The sequence below is a fragment of the Lepidochelys olivacea genome (genome assembly GCF_965140295.1).
Source record: "Lepidochelys olivacea isolate rLepOli2 genome assembly, chromosome: 1".
Classification (NCBI taxonomy): Eukaryota; Metazoa; Chordata; order Testudines; family Cheloniidae; genus Lepidochelys; species Lepidochelys olivacea.
This window is the reverse complement of record NC_140411.1, coordinates 132,578,327-132,599,932: the sequence shown is the minus strand read 5'-3', so window position 1 is coordinate 132,599,932 and position 21,606 is coordinate 132,578,327. Positions and strand designations below refer to the sequence as shown.

The window sequence follows — 21,606 nt, the reverse complement described above, 5'->3', positions numbered from 1 at the left end:
ATGTTTAAAATAATTACTCCTCAGTGAATTGTGCACCACTGCATGCACGTAGAATTAATGACCCCCAGAGATTTCTTTGCTTCCCCACAGAAAAATGACTTTCTGACAGGCACGCAAAGGGAACCCACAAAAGCAGTCACGTGCCCCTCCCCAGCAGCACGGGCAAGTCATTTAGGGTGCCCAGAGCAGCCAGTGGATAGGTAACTCACTGGGGGCTGGGGGCCTGGGGATGCCTTAGCCAGGTTCAGGTCAGATGTCCACCCAACTTCCATGCATCCAGACCCCCCTGCACCCAGACTGCCCCCCATCCCATCCCCTGCATCTGGAGTCCCCCAGCACCCAGACCCCCCTGCTGATCCCCAACCACCTTCACCTGAACTGCCCTGCAGAGTCCCATTGGCCCTGCACCCAGAAACACAATGAGCCCCTGACCATGCAGATCCCTCATGCACCCAGACCCTCCCACCACTGAACCACCCGCACCCAGATTGCCCCACACAGAACCTTTTCAACCCACTCCTGGATTCCCCCCGAGTCTCTAAACAGTTGGATCCTGCCAGGCATAAAATTCTGCCAATTTTGTCAATAAATAAATGTGGAGGCTCAGCACTAACATGGCAGTGGGGAGCACAAGCCACTGGTTGCACAGAGGTGGAAGATCACCCTGCAGCCATTCACCCCCCTGCTCACCACAAAGACCTCTGGGACAGCTCTGGCCATTGTGCTGTGTCAGGATTGGGTGCAGGTTCACTGAAAAGTCTGAGGGAGGAGTGAATGAGGGGCACATGCTGGGGGCAGACTTGAGGGGGTTTCAGGAAGTCCCTCAAATAGAGGGGAATGGGAAAATGGTATACATGGAACTTGAGGAAGCAGGAATAGAGGAATGGCAGGAGTCCCCGGGGGTGAGCAATAAACTCAACCAACAGAAGCTGTAAATAAAAATCATTTTTCGTTGTTACACATACTAAAAACATAATGGGAAATCACCACATCTATCATCCGCATATTGTAAATCAAATTTAGGTTGGGAGGGAGCTTGTGTAAAATATCACTCGCACTTAAAGTGGCCCCTCAGAAGCCTCGTGTTTGCCATTAACTGATAACGGAATTTATTTAGTCCAGAACAGTATCTGAGGGGCTGGGTTGCCTCCAGTGGGTGGGGCTGGAGCCAAGGAAACGTTCCTTCACATTACATCAGGCAGCAGAAGCCATTTCAAAATAAAACTGTAGCGAGTACATCGATTCCAGGCGCCTGTTGGGAGGCTGCTTCCTCTGACCCAGACTGACTGGCCTCAAAGGGCCGAAGCAGCAGAACGTTGCTAGTCGCCGACTCCACAAAGCCCAGGCAAACCGCCAGGAAGCGGGGCACATGCACCGCCGCCGCCGCTCCGCGCGGGGATCCTGGGCGGGCCGCCTGGCACCCGACAGACTGCCCCCCCCCCCGGGCCTTAAGCAAGAAGCTTAGGGGGGCAACGCCCGGATGCAGCGGCTCATTGCCGCCCCGCAGCCCAGCTCACGGACCCTCCCCTTGCTCAGGCCCCGGGGGCTCCAGCGCCTGCCGGGCCCCGCACGTGCCACAGCTCGCGCAGGACCCCGGCCAGTCGCCCACTCCCTGCGCGCGCGAGGGAGGGAGGGGCGGGGGCGCGGAGGACTTTGCCAGGACCTCCTCTGTTGCAAATCGTGTGCCTCGTGCGCCGGATGGGGGGTGGGAGGGGCCACGAGACGCGGGAGCGCCGTCTGTCCTCGCGCACCGACCCCGTTGTGAGGCGCGCGAGCCCGAGCCGGGTGGAACGGCGCAGAGCTGCGCATCGTGTTAATTCTGTCTCGCCTCTTGACGCGTCCCACGCGTGCGCGACTCGAGCTCCCGATGTCGGCGTCCTCCCAGCGGGCAGGAAGCGAGATCTCGCGAGGTTTCGACCAGGCGAGGGCGGCGTGGGGCCGGGGAGCGTGTCTCGGTTCGTTGGCGCCGAGTTGGTAGAACAATAGGCGCGTCGGCGGCGGCCAGCGCGTGCAGGGAGAAGCGGTGCGGGGGCCTCCCCAGCGCCCTTCCCTGGCCCAGACCCGCGCGGGGCTCTGACGTTAGGAGCCAGCGGCGGCGGCGGCGCGTCCTGTCCTGCCTCCGCGTGCGGGGGCGGCGGGTCCCCCCCCCCCAATTATGACCCCCTCGGGCTGGGGGGCTGCGCTGTGGCCTGGGGGGAATCTCCCCTCTCCCCGCTGGTCACAGGGCGTCTCCGAGCGGACTTTGAGACTGTGACAGCCCCGCTTAGACTCGGGTTATTTTTTCCTTCCGCCCCCCCCCCCGTGCGTGTATTGCGCGGAGCCGGCTTTAGGGGAAATGGTGCCCTGGGCCCCCCCGCGGGCTCCCCGCCCTCCGTCGCCCCTAGCCCCTGCACCGCCTCTTGCGCCCGCGCGGGGAACCTGGGGTGGATGCACGGAGCAGCGGGCGTTGCTGCTGGCTGCCCTCTAACGGCTGCTTCCGCCCACCCCGCGGGGGCGGGGGGAGAGCGAGAACATCAGGGCTCCCTCCCTGCAGCCCAGGTCACTTCCCCACCTGGCTGCCGAAGAGAAGGGCAGAGAGCAGCGGCTCCTGGTGCTCGCCTCACAGCCCAGATGGGGAAAGTGACCTAGATGCAGGGGGCCCTTGCTGTTGCTCCTCGTTCTCCCCATCACAGTCCCCGAGGGGAGCATGAAGAAAAGGAGGACTTGTGGCACCTTAGAGACTAACCAATTTATTTGAGCATGAGCTTTCGTGAGATACAGCTCACCTCATCGGATGCATCCGATGAAGTGAGCTGTAGCTTTTCTTTTTGCAGATACAGACTAACAGGGCTGCTACTCTGAAACCTGTCATTATGCAAGGGGAGCATGGAGGAACATGGTGTGGGAGCCATATCTGTGTGTCATTGCTCGCCTCCGCTCCCCCATGTTCCTCTGCTGGGAGGAACCGGGGAGAAATCTGGGCGCCCCTCACACATGGTGCTCTCCTGCCACCCAAGAGGAGTTTCTGACACTACACCAGCAGCGCGCACCTCTGCTCTGCTGCACGGCACCCCCTTGACCACTTGCACTCTGGGTAGTCACCCAGGTTCCCCTCTTCCTCCTCCGCCCCAAGGCTGGGCCTGGTATTGGGTGACGCTGCATAGACAGTTACACAGTTTCTCTTGCATAGTCAGTGCAGGTGTTTGAGGCAATAACAAAACACTCCAAAATTCTAAAAATAAAATGAATGTGATTGGACAACAGACTACATTGGAAGGGGCACTCATGGGCAGGTGTAGTGACTTTTCCCTCCCGTTTGAGCTGCCTTTCCCTCCCATTTGAAATTGACTGCATTTCAAGATGATGCTTTCCCTTTATGATCGTGGATTATCAGGATCTGACAGTGTTTTATTTGAAGTGGAAGTCAAGGCAATCTTCCCTCCTACGTTATCTTTTTTTTTTTTTTTTTTTGACACTTAGCATTAATTAACTTCCAGACAAGGAATGCATTTTCAGTTCTTCTATGTAATTGTCTCGAGCGTGTATTTATAATGATGTAGCTGTGTTGGTTTCTGGCAGGGCCAGTGGAGCCCTCCCAAAAGTCTTGGGGCCAGGAGCCCCTGCCTCTTCCGGCCGAGCTGAAAGCCAGAGTGGGCCGGGAGCTGGGAACCCTCCACCTACTCTGGGCGGGGGGCCGCAGAGCAGAGACACAGGCCTGGGGCTGCTCTCCACCCCCTACCCTGGACAGGTGGAAGGTCCGTGGCATGGCATCCAACAGCTGACCAGGCTCCCCACTGGCTGCCAACAGGGGGCAGAGAGATGGGGTGGGGGCAGGTCCATGGCAAAAAGGGGATGGGCTAGGCCCATCCACTTTCAAAAAGTTCCAGGATATTTGAAAGACAAGGCAGGTGAGGTAATATCTTTTGTACCAACTTCTGTTAATAAAAGAGACACGGTTACACAGTTCTTGAGCTCGAAAGTTTGTCTCTTTCAGCAACAGAAGTTGGCCCAATAAAAGGTATTACCTCACCCACCTTCTTTCTCTAGAGCTTGTATTGTCACTTGCAAAATATGGCCCAATCCTGCAATCTAATCTGTGCAAGCAGAGTCCTTATAGATCAGTTTGATGATGTGTTACTGATTACCTTCTACATGGCTCCCATTGTATGGTAAGGGCCTTGACATACAGCTTTTTTTTTTATTGTCATTCAACTTGATTTTGGCTTTCTGTGTTTTCCACCAGATATTTTAAATATTATTAGTGGATGATGGGACATTTCTCTTGCATAACCTTGTAATGTCCAACAATACACTCATCTGGTGGTGGCGTAACTACCTCATTCATTACAAGTCTGCGGCTGTAAAATGATCCTGCTCTGAGCACATCCATTCATTGTTACACCATCTGGATTCAAGGGCTACTTTGTAGAGGAATGTGGGCCACTAAACACATGTGTAGCATCCAAAGGCAATGGCCTTCATTGAAAGAGCATGGACTGCATGGTAGCATATTTTTCAAAATTCACCAGTTTTGGACGGGTGTTCTGGGTTGCTGCCATGTAAGAGCCACACATGTTAAATCCACATATAAAGTAAGTATCTACTTAATTTATTTTTTCTATGGTATAGGTATTCATGGTACTCTTTCAACAACAAGACCAGATTCCTTCCTCTAGAGTTTACTGTCTTAGGGTTTGATGAATTGAGGACTACTCGCATAAGGGTTTGCAGGTTTGGACACTAACTCAGAAAAATGACCGGACTAAGGGGTAGAGGTAGGGAAGTAACAGAAGATATGTAACTTGCCATATAGGTTTCTTGTTCTTCTTCTAGCTTTGTTAAGAGGAAAATAAAACCTCTGTGTAGTTTTAGTAAAAATGAGATGATTACAGGTGGAAGACTAGCTGAAAGAAATAAGTGTTTAGGAGAGACTTGCAGGAGGGCATGAACTGAGGTGATTTGATTTACTGAATACGGGAATTAGTCCTCATGTGTGGGGGGGATGAGGCATGAAGACCAGAAAAAGAGGTTAAAGGATTTGGTAAGGTAGGATTAGAGCATAGAATTTGAGTATGACTATGGAAGGTATGCAAGGAGAAAAGCCTAAGGCTGTGGAAACATGATTGAAGCAGTGGACAAGATCATTTATGAAATATAAACTTAATCTTGGTGTTTGCACATCATGTTCTACACATACTGCTTGTAAGTGGCGTAGTCTACTACAGTGGTTCTCAAACTAGGGCCTCCACTTGTTCAGGGAAAGCCCCGGGGGGCCGGGCTCTTTTGTTTACCTGCTGCATCTGCAGGTTTGGCCGATCGCAGCTCCCTCTGGCCACGGTTTGCCGCTTCAGGCCAATGGGGGCTGCGGGAAGGGCGGCCAGCACATCCCTCGGCCTGTGCCGCTTCCCAGAGCCCCCATTGGCCTGGAGCAGCAAACTGCGGCCACTGGGAGCTGCGATCGGCCGAACCTGCGGACACGGCAGCTGAACAAACTGGCCCGGCCCGCCAGGAGCTTTCCCTGAACAAGCAGCGCCCCTAGTTTGAGAACCACTGGTCTACTGTACTTAGTTTTAGACATTTACTTAGATCAGTTTCAGCTTTGAAAGTGTAAATTACTGCATGCTGTTGTTTATTATAAATAATAGCATATTATATATTATGGAAGAGTGTTACACTGTACAAATATGTAAATGACATGGAGCTTTTATTCATCTTTCTAGGGAAAACATGCCCAGCTAGTTTTAAAAAGCACATCGTAATTTTTCACAGCATTATTTTAAATACTTCAGAAAAAAAATAAGCTGAGAATTTCCTGCAACCATTTCTTTTATTCTTTCCTTCAAAAGATTAACCTTTGATTGCCTTAATATGGGTGTCCCAGGTACAGAATGAATGGCTGATAATGGACATGGCAACCGCTGTTGGTGCTAAGAAAGTTAAAACAGCCTATGGGAAAGGGCCCAAAGCAACATATGATGAAAGACAACTCATGATGGAAGGTATTTAATACTTTTGTTCTCAGTTAAACCCCAAATATCTTGTTTTTTTCATCAAATTACTGTATAATATAGAGTTAAGTATTTTGTAAAAAAAACCAAAAAACCCCCACAACATACAAGAATTTTTTATTGCTAATAAAAAAGAGTTTTATATTTTTTCCACAGTGCACTAAATAATAATTATTATGGTTCACTGGGGTACATTCTGCAATTTAAAAAATAAATTTTATTCAACCAATACACTATTGGTCCAATCCAGTTGAAGTCAGCAGAACTCTTTCTGTATACTTTATTGGGAATTGGCTGATGATTTAGAAGAAGCTGAAACGGTCTACCAAATGACAAGGATGCAATCTGGTATTATTTTGTAGTTCTTTACTCCATAACTTTAGCTTGTATGTTGGTAGCATGAGGTGACTTAGTAATGGAGTCTTTGTGTGAGCTTTGGGCTCAATCAGAAGCCCATTGAAATCAATGGAAGGACTCTCTTTGACCTCAGTAGTTTTTGAATTAGAACCTCTGCGTTTGATACAGCTCACCACTTGGGGCTTTTGTGGTTTTGAAGACACACCAAAGGAAGACTCTCATAAGTATTTACTCCTATCTGATTTCTTGATGCTTATTAAGTTGATAGTTATTTTACAATCCCTGGAAAGCTGCCCCAGTGTGAATATAAATTTGTGAATACCTTGCATCTCTTCTTTCATGCCTTTGCTTATTTTCTCAAGATAAAGTCCAAGTTAAATTGTAAGCTTGTTTATTGAACTAGCAATGCATGGTAGCTAACCACCCAGCATGCTAATGTAATATTTTAAGTCTTTTCATTTAGTGCAAATATTTATCGTGTCTCATCTAAACTGCTTGATAGCTCTCATTCAGTATATTTTTGTTCATAAAAATGGCCCATTTGTTGGCAGTTCCTTTTTGTTAATTCTCGTTAAAAATTTTGGTGAAATAAGTCTATAGCAAATGTTAGGCTGTGGGTTGTTATTTTTAAAATATTTTTTACTATTATTTGTGTAACGGTATTTCCCAGAAGCCCAACAGAGATAGAGGCACCATTGTGCTAGCTGCTGTACATACACATGTAAGAGACATCCCTGCCCTCAAATGTTTAGTGTGTAAAGTTACATGTCCTGCAGTACCTGCAGACTCAATGAGTGAGCAAACATTCTTCATCCACTCACATGTATTGCATTGCAGGATTAGGGCCTAAATAGACAAGACAGATTAAGAGAAGAAATACCAACTACATAGAAATTGATTTTTCTTTGGCACTTAAAATACATTTCCAGTTCAAATGAGTTTGCACACATAAGTAGCTGCATCTTCAGTTCTTTTTACACTTCATTCAAGGTCTCTGCACATCTTTAAATAACAGTTCTATGGAACACTTAAGAAGGCTCGTGGCAGTAGGAATTCAAGCAGTTCCTTTATGCCACTGACATTGGACTCTGTCTGCTTGACAGCCTTTTATTTACAGCACTGGAATTTTGAACTAGTGACCACCTGTATTGGTCAGTGGTCCAGTGTAATCAGCAAACAGGCCGGGTAAAATTGTTGCTGTTCTTATAAAGGAAGCTTTAAATGGTTGTGGGGGAGGGGAGTTGTGGGGGAAGGATTAGTTTTAAATTTGAATAGGTTTGATACATAGATATTTTGGGACAGAGGAAAGGGGACAGAACTTTAAAAAACAAAGGCTTAGTCATGAGTGTTTTTCATTTTACCTACTCCAGTACTACAAATTTATAAATACCCTTATGTTCTTTGGCTTTCCTCTAACCAGATCTGTACCCTAGGGACCCTGTTATGGCACATTGTAGAATTCTCTGTGCCCTTGCCCACCTGTTCAGAATGTCAGATTTGTCATTTCTTTGGGACCCTTTCTCGTTACCTAAGTTGGTGCAAAGGTGCTGGTATACTGGTGTAAGCCTGTTCCAAAAAAATATCCCTTGTAAAGAAGACTCCTTCTTCAAGGCATAGAGTTTGCTCTGTCTGCTCTGTTCTTGCTTCACAGAAGATGCAGGAAGGATGTATGAGACATGGGTGATCCAGAGGCGGGAAGGACTGATTTGAGAGTGGTAGGGTCTATGGCCTAGGTAAGCTTGTCTCCTTGTCTTTACGATGGCCCATAGGCATTCTGTATAACAGGGGCACCAGTTAGGGCAGCCCTTGGGATTGCCCTAGTTTGTGCCATGTGGCAAACCAGCCCCTAGAAGTCTCTGAACAGGGGAGGTGAAGCTGTCTTCCCTCTGTTCCTACAACAACACTAATGCCTTGTCTACACTGCCACTTTACGGTGCTGAAACTTTCTCATTCAGGGGTGTGAAAAAAACACCCCCTGAGAGCTGCAAGTTTCAGCTCTGTAAAGTGGCAGTGTAAACAGTGCACCATTGCTGGGAGCTACTCCCCTCATGGGGGTGGTATTTTTTACAGCGCTGGTGCTGCGACTACACAGCCACTTTAAAGCGCTGCCGTGGCAGCACTTTAATGTCCTAGTGAAGACATACCCTAAGATGGATCTGCACTTAAGTCACGTTTACCTGTTTCTGCATCCCTTAAATGCACAATTATGTTCTCTTTGAAAACATTGGCAAGCAACAAATATCTGATGTTCCCAGATACAACAGTCAACGCCAAATTCAATGTAGATTAAATAGGGGAGGTATTTATTAATTTACAGACTAAAGAGGAAACAAAAAAGTTACATAAAGTGTAAATACTTTATCTTGGAAACTAAAATAAGATTCTGAAAGTTGCCACTAAGGTTATGGAGAAATGTAGAGGAAAATAGACCCTCCCAATGAGCTCCATGACAGACCACAGCTTTTGGTTTTAGTTAGTCTGTATCATTTTTTCTCTCTCTTTTTCTACATCCCTGCACTTCAAAAAGCATCGGTGTCACCATTTCAGTACACACTAGGCTTAGATTATCTCTTACATATGTAGGTGTTACCAAAAAAAGCTGCTCTGATTTCAGAACAAATCTTATTTTGCTCTCTCCCTGCTACACTTTCTTCTTAAAATACACTTTCTATGGCATTTATTTTTTCTTTGTATTGTCTCAACAATTCTACATAAAATATTCATATATATTCTCCAGTTACTTTTCTCACATATCACTTAATTTGCTTATTATACAGCTAGTTGGTTTACAGTGTATCTCATCTTTCTTGAAATAGCCATCTATTATTTTGTAAATTACAGATTCTATATATTCCCCCACAAAAAAAATAGAGATAAGGTAGGAAGTGTTTTTTCAGTGAATTCTAATTAACACCATCTAAACGATAAACTTTTTTTTTTTTTAAAGGTCTTACACTTTAGACAAAAAATCTCCCATACATTAATGATTCATTTCTGTGTTACCTGATCCAGTCTGTATGGAAGACATTCAACATACAAGTTTAAACAAAGTACAGACTTCAATGTATAAAATATATCAAACTGTCTGTTTCTTGAAAGTATTCTGCTGCTTTTTCATAGACTTTCAAGAAGAGCTTTTCAGGTATTTTTAAACCTGTATACAAAGAGGAAATCTTTCTCCTCTTCCTGTCTTTAATCCATACTAAATGAAGGATTTAACCTTAATCCTTTAACATAAAGGATTTAACCTTCTGTTAGGGGCTTCTCTTTCGGAATGCTTTATTCTTCTGATCATTCATCACATGACCATATGAAGCCCTGAAACCTGTACTGTACACAAAGGATGTGTTAGAGGCATGCAAACTAAATTTGGGAAAACAAAGAGTCTTAATGCCTAGAGAATTCAAATATTCCTTTAGGTAATGAGTTAATGAGGATCAAACAAATCTGTCCATAGTGACTGTGTAACTGTCACGCTTCACCCCAAATTCTTCAGTGATATTACGATATAATTATGACATAGTTCTGATGTGTTTTATGCAAGATAAGTCATGTTAGATGTCATTGGAAAGGTTATGATCTGCTGAATATGATTATCCTATTTGTATGCATGTATCATTTTTGTATCTGAAGTTAAGAATATTGATTATGTATCTGTATTACAAAAGTGTTTATACCTGGGGAACGCTCACTATTTCATAGATATTTAGGTCAGAAGGGACCATTATGATCATCTAGTCTGACCTCCTGCACAGCGCAGGCCACAGAATTTCACCCACCACTCCTGCATGAATATTTAGCTACCAAAACCATCTTATCCCATCATAACATCTCCTCCATAAACTTATCGAGTTTAATCTTAAATCCACTAAGCAAGAGGCTCTCAGTCTAGATGGCCCATTCAGGTTAATGAGCCATTAGGAGAAAACAATAGGTCTTAGAAGAAGCTTATCTCCCACCTGGGGGCCTTCCTGGGGACACTACAAACAGCCTCGGAGTGATGGCTGCTGTGACACTATAGGGACATGTGATCAGGTCACCTGGTGCTGGTCTGAATCTTGGGATGTCAAGGTTCCTCCCCCACTCTGAACTCTAGGGTACAGATGTGGGGACCTGCATGAAAAACCTCCTAAGCTTATCTTTACCAGCTTAGGTCAAAACTTCCCCAAGGTACAAAATATTCCACCCATTGTCCTTGGACTGGCCGCTACCACCACCAAACTAATACTGGTTACTGGGGAAGAGCTGTTTGGACGCGTCCTTCCCCCCAAAATACTTCCCAAAACCTTGCACCCCACTTCCTGGACAAGGTTTGGTAAAAAGCCTCACCAATTTGCCTAGGTGACTACAGACCCAGACCCTTGGATCTTAAGAACAATGAACAATCCTCCCAACACTTGCACCCCCCCTTTCCTGGGAAATGTTGGAATAAAAGCCTCACCAATTTGCATAGGTGACCACAGACCCAAACCCTTGGATCTGAGAACAATGAAAAAGCATTCCGTTTTCTTACAAGAAGACTTTTAATAAAAATAGAAGTAAATAGAAATAAAGCAATCCCCCCTGTAAAATCAGGATGGTAGATATCTTGCAGGGTAATTAGATTCAAAAACATAGAGAACCCCTCTAGGCAAAACCTTAAGTTACAAAAAAGATACACAGACAGAAATAGTTATTCTATTCAGCACAATTCTTTTCTCAGCCATTTAAAGAAATCATAATCTAACACATACCTAGCTAGATTACTTACTAAAAGTTCTAAGACTCCATTCCTGGTCTATCCCTGGCCAAGACCCAGCATACAGACAGACACAGACCCTTTGTTTCTCTCCCTCCTCCCAGCTTTTGAAAGTATCTTGTCTCCTCATTGGTCATTTTGGTCAGGTGCCAGCGAGGTTACCTTTAGCTTCTTAACCCTTTACAGGTGAGAGGAGCTTTCCCCTGGCCAGGAGGGATTTCAAAGGGGTTTACCCTTCCCTTTATATTTATGACATGGGATATCAGTGTTTTTCTACTGATTGGCATGGGGGAACCAAGCTTTGAAACAAAGAGTTCCCCGCCATATAAAAAAGCTATATAAGGCAGGGGAGTGACATCACTGTGGTTCTTCTCTGACTCCCAACCAAAGTGACTCCTGGAAACACCTGAGGAACCAAGACTGAACTAGGGGAAGTGCTGGACCCAGGCTAAAGGGTTTTTAGCCTGTGAACGGAACACCTGGGGATTCCAAGCTGTAAACTAATGCAGCTTGCCCCTTAAGAAACAGCAGCCTGCATGTACCCTCACTTGGGGTGAGAATTTGCTATTCATATCCGATCTATGTAGTATATTTAAGCTTAGTTTGCGGTTTTTGTTTATTTGTTAGGTTATCTGCTTTGATCTGTTTGCGATCCCTTATAATCACTTAAAATCTGTCTTTTGTTGTTAATAAACTTGTTTTTGCTTTATCTAAAACCAGTGTGTGGGAGTCATAACTGGGGCAGAAAACTGTTGTGTATTCCTCTCCACACTGAGGGAGGGGACGAATTTCATGATCTTATGCTGTAAAGTTCCCTGTGCAGCGCGAGATGGTATTATTTTGGGTTTACAATCCAGAGGGGGTGCGTGCCTGAGTAGCTGGGATGTTCCCTAGCTGGCACCTTCCCATGTAGGGGCTGGACACAGCGTCTGAATGTAACTGCAGCTGAGTGTGTACCTACCAGTATGTGTGCTGGTGAAAGTGCAGGTTGATCACAGCAGCACAGTATAAAGCACAGTATTCCCTCCTGGGGTGCCACCTGGAACTGGGGTACCACCCAGGGCCAGGGAGGCTCAGTGGTACCCCAGTTCCAGGTGGCACCCCAGGGGGGAATCCATCACTGTAACTTTATGTGAACATATGTTTGAGAAGCACACTGAGGTTTAACAACCTTATTATTGTAGTAACATTGGCATGCCTTGGCACCCTCAGATAAATTTACCTTTAAAATGCAATATATTCAAAGAGAATTAGTTTTATAGCTTTTATTTTTGCATGATTTACAAGTCCAGTCCAAACATACTGAAGAAGTTGTATGAAATAAGTGGATTATATAGAGAAAAAAATACATAAGCTAATTACTGGGTTTTGGTAGTGCAAAGAGGAAGATAATTTACAAAGGAAATTTAAAGATATAGTTAATTAGAGTAACAAATCTGTTCTCATTAGGCATTCGTCTAGACCTTTGTGTTTTAGGAGCTAAAGGTATCTTGAGGCTGGGAGAGTAACTCGAACAATATGATCTAGCTTTGTTCTCCATTCCCTTTTAACACTCATTTCCTAATCCTTTGCTGAAGGTCTGAGATCATAAGAGTGAGGCCTTCTGTGGCATACTTTGCTTATTTTTTTATTGCTTATTTTAACTATCTTCCATACAGTATATGGCTTTTATGATCAGCAATAGCAAAATCTTGCAAGTTTCTGGAGGTATGTAAGAAGTTAGATCTTTAGGGTTTTGTCTACTCAAGATAAATTTGGGGAAATTTTTTTTCTCTCTAATATTGCTGCAGGTTCAGTTGAGCCCATGGTAAAACTGGTGGGAATTTTGTTTTTAAAATTCCCTTGTATAAACACAGCTTTGAATTTAAGGGTTCTAATAATATTGCTTTGGACTCTTGTCCTCCCTAAAGCTGAGAGTAGACTCAATCCTGTAAAAGATTTCAGATTCCTTTAAAAACAACAAGGAGTCTGGTGGCACCTTAAAGACTAACAGATTTATTGGGTCATAAGCCTTCGTGAGGAAAAACCCACGATGCATCTGAAGAAATGGGTTTTTTACCCACAAAAGCTTATGCCCAAATAAATCTGTTAGTCTTTAAGATGCCACCAGACTCCTCGTTGTTTTGTGGATACAGACTAACACACCTACCTCTCTGATACTCAGATTCCTTTGTTACACATTGGGCAATTGAACTCTAGTTAACGCCGTGTTTAATATTAAGTGCTCTAGATGCCATGCTAAGCATTAACGTAGGCAGATGCCCTGATCCTGTAAACACTTACGTACTTGCTTAACTTTACTTCTTTGAGTAGTCCCATTGAAATCAACGTGTGGTGGTTTTTGTTTTACTTTTTTTAAAACTATAGTTTGTGTCTCTTTTGTCTTCTCACAAATGCAACTATAACATGTGTTTTCTTTGAATAAGAAATGCCTTTTACAGAAATTTGTCTCTGCATTATTGGATACTGATGGTAGCATTTCTAAAGTAAATTAATTCCAATAATGAAAGGGAAAAATGTGTTTTTCCAAGAGGACTATTTTAGAGTCAGTACTGCGCATTTAAAGTGAATATGATGACCAGATGTAATTACCTACAATTCGGAGCAATTTTAACCATCTCAGCCAGCAGCAATATGGGTTTAAACTGTACCAATCCATCAAACAGTTCTGGAAAATGACTAGAATCATTTATTTTATTTTTTTTAAAGTTGTCTTTACTAAGTAGCCAAATATGGGAAAACATATCTACTCAATATATTGTGTTAAACTTTTTAATTTAACAAAGGAATACAACATTTATAAAAACACTTTATTAATATCTTATTGTGGATAAAAATAATTTTCCAGTTGGAACAATAGAAATGGAGCAGTATTTGACTAAGCAGCATTTTGAACACAATTTCCCTGAAATTCAAAGATGCTGTGCACCTACAAGCTCCTGTTGAATTAATTGGGGGTTGAAGGTGCTCAGCTCTTTTGAAAATAAGCCAGCTGTTTTTAGATATTCTGCTTGTGTGTGCTATATAACAAAAAATAAATGTGTTAAAGCATTTAACTGATCCATCTCCTGATAGCAAAATTTTGTTTCCACAGCAAAAATGAAACATCTCAACCTGTCATTTGCAGCTTGTGGGTTTCTGGGTATATACCACTTGGGGGCAGCATCTGCTCTTTGCAGGCATGGTAAGAAGTTACTGAAGGTTGTGAAGGCTTTTGCAGGAGCTTCTGCAGGATCACTGGTTGCCACAGTTCTGTTAACAATGCCAGAAAACATAGAGGTAATTGAAAAGTAACTAATCCATTTAGAATGTAGCAATTTAAAAAACAACAACAAAAAAAAACCCTTAAATTCCTAAAGTAAGGTTTTTAGGCTGGCACTATTTTTATTTGGTTGACTGTTTTATTTTGTGTGTGTTTGTTTGTTATTTTAGTTCTTGTCTAGGAGCAGAGCTCACAACTCTTTGTTTTCCCTAACAAAGAAAGTCTGTGTATATTCCTCATACAGTTTTTAAAAATACTTACCAACTAACGAAGTATGTGCTCAATTTAAATAATAAGATTATATTTTAGCTGTATAATTTTAAAGTCACATATGTATAAAGATTTGTTGATATATGTAAAGTCATACATACACATGTGCACGCACATACACTATTTGTATCCTTGTAGTTTAGGACAGCAGTTCTCAACCGGGGATTTGTGGCCCCCTGGGGATCCATGAGCTGGTTTCAGGGGGTCTTTGAGCCCCAAGCCCTGGTGCCCTGTGGAGCAGAAGCCCCGAGCCCATGGGCAGAGTTGGTGGGGAGATCAGAGGTGCGTTGACCCCCAAACTGCAGTGCCTTAACCGTAGCAGAGCAGTCCCAGCGGCAGCTCCACACACCGCTCTTCCCCAACCCCTGAAGCCCCGCCTCCTGGCCGGGTTGGTGGTGGGAAGTTGGAACTGGGCAGTGTGGGGTGTCTGCTGCTCTGACAGGTTTCATGGAGGAGGAAGTGCAGCGCTCCCTTGTCTTCTCTTGGTGCCCAGGGCTGTGGCTGCTCCTCAGCTCCCAGCTCCTTTTGTACAACCAGTAAGAGCTGCCTGGGCATGGGGATCTCGTTCTGCAGAGCCTTCGGGGAGCAGCGACAGTAGTGGTGTGTGTGTGTCTCTTGGCACAGCCCCTAGAACCTCTCTCCCTGCACCCTGAGCAGTTTTCAAACTTTTTGAGCTGAACCCCTTACCCTTTGAGTTATAATTTTTGGTTGCGCCTCCCCCAACCCAGACAAGCTGGGTGGTCTGCCGAGGTGAGTTGGGGATGGAGTTGGTGCTCCCTTCCCGAGCCCTGCCGGCTCTGCCCCACTCCCACCCCAAATAGAAGTCAAACTACACCTATGCCCGAGATCCGTGCCCAGGGGCCGGAGCCCCGATGTCCTGCAGGGCAGAAGCCCAGATGGAAGAACCTGAAGCCCAGAGCCCCCAATCCTTACCACCACCACCCAGACTCTGGAGTTTTTGTAGCATGTTGGGGGCAGAAGGGGCTGAGAAAGAAAAAGGTTGAGAAACCTGGGTTTAGGGGACAATATGAGGGAAGTGATGAGTGAGATTTTTGCTGGTGATATGCTTTTAATTTATTAAAGTTTGCTGTAGAGTGGTAATCAGTTTCTGTCCTAGGCTGACAGTCACAGCCAACTGCAGACACTGTTCAGTAAGCATGCACTGCTGTCCTTGTAAGGAAGGAGATATAAGGAACATATAGGTGCTTTCTTAATTGATTGATATTAGCGCATACAGTTACAGGCTTTGATTCTCTATTTTGTCCAAGGTCTGATTGGGTGGAGTAAAGAGTGGATGATTGAGGGCATGTTTGCAGGAAGCCAGTTATGGCTTTCTGATTCAGGGCCAAGTAGCCCTGCTCAATTTCGGGCTGTCGCTGTGAACTTACACCAATGGAGGATGATGCATGGCAGAGCTCTGCCATTCCCCCTACCTGTCCCACCCAGGCTTTACCCCTCCAAAATATCCCCTCCTCCTTAGGCTGGAAGTGGTGAGGGAGAGAGAGTGGAGCAGCAGAGCTTTCTGATGGAGAGTTCTCTGCAGCAGCAATTCTCCACTACCTCGGCTGCTTGAAGGCCACTTTGCACTTCTTATGCAGCCCAAAGTGGCCTTAGTAGACTGGAGAATCCAACCCAAAATGTAAAAATGAAACTAAATGATCATTCACTGACTACCAGCACAAGCCCAAAAGTTTTGGTTTTGCTCTTTTATTGAAATAAAGTACATATTACATTGTCTGATATTAATGAAATTTTGCATGTACAGATATCATTATATGAATTAGAGAACACTATTTGAGGTCTCTAGCCTTTCTTTACATTTTTAAAAATTAACTTTTTCATCATTCTGTTTCTGTTGCACGAATGGAAAATTATGTGAGCCCTCCAGTGGACAAAATAATACAGTAGAACCTCAGAGTTACGAACACCAAAATTACGAACTGACCAGTCAGCCACAAACCTCATTTGGAACCGGAAGTATGCAATCAAGCAGCAGCAGAGACGAAAAAATAAGGCAAATGCAGTACAGTACTGTGTTAAACATAAACTATGAAAAAATAAAGGGAAAGCAGCATTTTTCTTCTGCATAGTAAAGTTTCAAAGCTGTATTAAGTTATAAACTTTTCAGAGAACAACTATAACACTTTGTTCAGAATTACAAATGTTTCAGAGTTATGAGCAACCTCCATTCCTGAGATGTTCATAACTCAAGGTTCTACTGTATCTCTTAATTTACATGGATGTTACCCAAAGACAGTTCAGTCTTGTGGATAGAATGTGTTTCATTCAAATGTTGTATTTCTATTGAAATTTCTGTTCAACTTTTCTGTCACTGTAATTCTATATTCTTACCATTAGCAAAAAATAAATTCCAACTGAGCCAAACCATGAACAAAGAATGTTACAAAGAACATTCCAACATAGACATATTTGATATCCATAAAAGCAACTTTGTTAGACAAGTTAGGTTTTTTTTCAAATATGGCTAAGTTAGACAAATAATTAGGACTTTCTCCCACCCCTGATTACAGAGATCTTGTGTGGGTTTCTGAATCTGAGGAGAGAGTCTAAAAGTGAGGTGAGCTGTAATTAGTGCTTGGTGAATAATGGATTTTTTCAGTTTGCTGTAAAATTAAAAAAAAAATTAAAAAAAAGTTTTGTTTTGCATTGAAGGGAAAATGTTTTTTGAAAACTTCCTACAAATCAAAATATTCCAGGAATGTCAAAACAAAACATTTCGACCCAAAAAATTTCATTTTACTTTCAGGCTTTTTGATTAAAACAAAGGAAAGGAGGACTAGATTCACAGCTTTGGTAGTGAAGAAGTGGTGGTGGCTTAGCTCCCTTGTAAGCTTTAGCCCAGTGGTTAGGGCACTCACTTGGGATGTGACACGTGCCGAATGTGATTTTCAAAAGTTCCTAAGCAGGTTAAGCACTTAACTTTCATTAGTTTCTGCATCTTTAGGCATATCAATACTAAGTCACTTTTGCAAATGGAACTTAGGCTCCTAAGTCACACTGATGCTTTTGAATAGTTTAATATCTTATGACCATAACTTTGAGTAGTTGTCAACAGGAGATGTTCTTTTTGATGGCAAAAGTGAATAATTCTTATTATGACTAGATCCTGTCATACAAAACAATAGCCTGTAATACATAGTTTGTCCACACTTATTCACTTGAAATGAACAGGTGATTTGGAATTGGTAATGCCCTATAGAGCGCAATTTGTCAGTAGTTCCTATCTGATATCTGTTTGACCTGTGAGAAATAAGTTGGTCTCAGACATGTTATAGTGAAGATTTTTTTCTAGTACAAATCTATCACAGTTGGCATTTAATTCACACATATGTTGCCAGTCTATACAGAGAGCCTGAGTAGGGAGACTAAATTTTCCTCTGGCACTTAGGTGGGCCAGATTTAAGACACATGCAAGGTATGGGAAAGTTTTACTGCTGCCAATGGTATATATCTCTTCTGTGGATAGCATGCCTTCTGTTTTCAGGGCTGTCAATCTTTACCTTTTCTGAGCACTGATTTTATAACATGTTACCCAAAAAAAGAACAAAAATCCCTGTAACCAGATGTCTCCAAATGGTTGATCCAAGACTCTATTTTTAATTTATTTATTTATTGCAACAAATTTAGTATTTCATCATGCAGAAAGCTATTAACCAAAAAACTCTAAGCTATTTATAGACCACTCTAATATACAACTGAACACTTAAAGTGCATTTAGGTACAACATGTCTCTTGAAAACCAGTTTTGAAAACTGGATAGCAGGTTCTTCGAGACACTAGAACTGGAATAACTCTTTTCACAAAATGGTATAGGAATTCATACAAATACAGTTTTGCTAATCTCAAGCATTCAAAGTCCAAAGTTAGACCCTCTGAAAATTGTCTTAAAAGCAAATAAATATTGGGTTCTTTTTATTTGCCTTCTGACAGTTGAGCTTCTGACATTTTAGGGTTCATATTTCTAAGCTTTGATCTGCAACAATGAGGTTTGGAAACTTAGGGTTTTTTTTAAAAAAATTGATATTCTTACCTTTATAACATGACATCAGGACCTGGAACTTTAAGAAAAACACTAGATGTTGCAAGACTTGTCAATAAAATGGTGAGAGATAGCAGTATATTCCATACTTGCAAGTAAATATGAATTTAATATGTTGTCACAAAAATATATTTACTGTACATAAAGTAATTGTGTTCAGCAGCTTCAGAGAACTGGCCCTTGTGGGTCAGATGCAATATTACCTTTATTCCATTGTAAATTGCTTGTATTTACTGAAGATTTACTCTCAGAATGTCTTTTATCTGTCAGTTTTGCCTACCCACTTCAGTTGTCACCAGTGCTTGTTAATTTTTCCCAACAACTGCAGAAATTTTGCTTTTGCATCAGTGAGGGAGGAGCCTTTAAATACCTTTTCAGTCTTTCTTTTTATACAGCTGTAGTGAAATACCTCAACTGTATCTTTATTGGTTAAGTGAATTTTAAGATGTCGCTTTCCATTGAAATTCCCTGATATAAAAGCTAACTTCTGCAATGTTACATGTCAGCGGATTCCTCATCTAATGGGTGATATTCATAGAAAATAAACAGCATACCTTTTGGATTTTTTTATATATATATATATACACACACATATATATATCAGGTGAAAGAAAAAATCCGTAAGGTATGCTGTTTATTTTCTATGAATATATAAATATATAAAACTTTCTTTTACATTTTTTCCCATGTGGTATACACAAGTGAGATGGTGTGGTGTGGAGAAGTAATTCATTTGTCTTATTCACATCTGGTTTGTCTGTAATGGGACGTGAGCAGACATAGAGTTCATCAGTTATCTTGTAATTCCTTTTTGGTAAAGTAAATGCTCATCAATTAATATGCTATGGATAAACCATTACACTACAATTATTTATAATTAACATTTGGTGTAATTCAGGTGGACATGGTTTTTAATAACTACATAACCTTTCATACTAAGCATTTTAATTTTCAGGAATGCGAAGTGTTTACCTATAACTTTGCAGAGGAAATTAGAAAACTGTACTTTGGTGCAGTGACACCAGGTTATGATTTCATGACACGACTTAGGTATGTATCTTAATGAACTTTTCTAAGTTCAATTCTATATAAAACTCAAAATTCGTGAAAATAGTGAGAAAGTGTAGAAGGCTATTTGTACTATGGAAAGCTCAGCTTTCTTCCACTTCTGAAATATTTATAAGCTGTTCAGTAATTAATGGTGAATAATGTTAATCATTTTCTTTATTATAGGGCAGGTATAGAGTCTTTTCTTCCTTCTAATGCTCATGAGATAGCAGAGAATCGTCTCTATGTATCAATCACCAACACTAAAAATGGAAAAAATTATTTGGTTTCAAATTTTTCCTCCAGGGAGGACCTCATTAAGGTAACAAAGTTGCATATCACTTCTGTAAATGAAAATGCATGCCTGTCTCCCAAAGTCTGGGACATCTTTTTTTTTTTTTATTATTTTTGTAATTTGATTAAATCGTATTCCTTTTACTCATTTGAGTAATCTCACTGACTTCAGTGGGACTGCCCACATAACCAAGGCAAGCAAAAATATAGTAGCACAGCAGCACCACTATACTTAAGGTTGTGTCACAACTTCTGTTTAAAGGTCAATGTTTTTAAGTCTTCTAAAATCAACATGCTTAATCAGATTCCTTTCAAATTTGGTGTGCCTCATGATGGTGCAGGATAAGGGTAGTGACCCAAATTTGGGCTAGGAGTTCCAGAGATACAAACCCTGAAAAAAACTAGCCATTTTTCAAAAAGTTTCTAGATAGTATGTTTTTGTACAGAGCAGGAGCTCAAACTATTGATGTGATGCAGATCAAATGGTCTCAGTCTGTTGAGTTTTACCCAAAGTTGTGTGTAGCACCCACTAAATCTTTGTGAGACCCAAACTGAGAACAGTATTTAAGAAAATGTACATTATTTACAGACTGCATACAACAATACAGAAAAATGCCTACAAGATTTACATTCCTGCCATTTTATGGGCTTTAAAGCTCAACTCTTGTACATAAGAATGGCCATACTGGGTGAGACCAATGGTCCATCTAACACAGTGTCCTGTCTCTGACAGTGGCCAGTGCCAGATGCTTCAGAGGGAATGCACAGAACAGAGCAATTTATCAGGTGAACCATTTCTGTCATCCAGTGCCATCTTCTGGTTTAGGGACACCCAGAGCATGAGGTTGCATCCCTGCACATCTTGGCTAATAGCCATTGAGGGACATATCCTCCATGAACTCACCTAATTATTTTTGGAACCCAGTTATAGTTTTGGCCTTCACAACAACCCATGGCAATAACTTACTTGGGTTGAGTGTGCATTATGGGAACAAGTACTTTTGTTTCTTTTAAAGCTGCTGCCTGTTAATTTCATCAGGTGACCCCTAGTTTATGTGTTATGTGAAGGCATAAATAATACTTTCCTATTCACTGCCTTTATACCATTCATGATTTTATACACATCAATTATATCACTCCTCAGTCTTCTTTTTTCTAAGCTTGAACAATCACAGTTTTTTAAATCTCTCCTTATATGGAGCTGCTCCATATCACTAATAATTTTGGTTGCCCTTCTCTGTACTTTTCAAATTTTAATATATCTTTTTTTGAGATGGGACAACCAGAATTGCATTAATTATTTAGGTGTGGGGATACCATGGATTTTTATAGTGGCATTGTGATATTTTCTGTTTTATCATTTATCACTTTCTAATGGTTCCTAAGACGTTTAGCTTTTTTGACTAGTTCTGCACATTGAGCGGGTGTTTTCAGAGAACTATTCACAGTGACTGCCAAGATCTTTCTTGAGTAGTAACAGCTAATTTAGAGCCAGTCATTTTGTATGTATAGTTGGGATTATTTTTTCCAATGTGCATTACTTTTCACTTATCAACACTGTAAGTGCTTTCAAATCTGATTGGTTACTCAG

General features: G+C 42.3%; 1 protein-coding gene across 3 annotated transcripts in view; it reads left to right on the top strand.

Annotated features, from left to right (window-relative positions):
- Nucleotides 1-500: 500 nt before the first annotated feature.
- The window catches only part of PNPLA4 (patatin like domain 4, phospholipase and triacylglycerol lipase), a 46,777-nt gene continuing 25,671 nt past the window's right edge, over nucleotides 501-21,606 (top strand). Inside the window, exons 1-7 of one of the 3 annotated variants that reach the window (XM_084612991.1) lie at nucleotides 501-1,955; nucleotides 4,223-4,571; nucleotides 5,861-5,978; nucleotides 14,177-14,361; nucleotides 14,753-14,896; nucleotides 19,630-19,724; nucleotides 19,908-20,043. In XM_084612991.1, coding sequence (XP_084469117.1) covers nucleotides 4,413-4,571; nucleotides 5,861-5,978; nucleotides 14,177-14,361; nucleotides 14,753-14,896; nucleotides 19,630-19,724; nucleotides 19,908-20,043 — 837 coding nt within the window. In that variant the 5' untranslated portion in view covers nucleotides 501-1,955; nucleotides 4,223-4,412. The remainder of the gene's footprint in view (nucleotides 1,956-4,222; nucleotides 4,572-5,860; nucleotides 5,979-14,176; nucleotides 14,362-14,752; nucleotides 14,897-19,629; nucleotides 19,725-19,907; nucleotides 20,044-21,606) is intronic. The other 2 variants (XM_084612990.1, XM_084612989.1) reach the window with 2 other exon arrangements.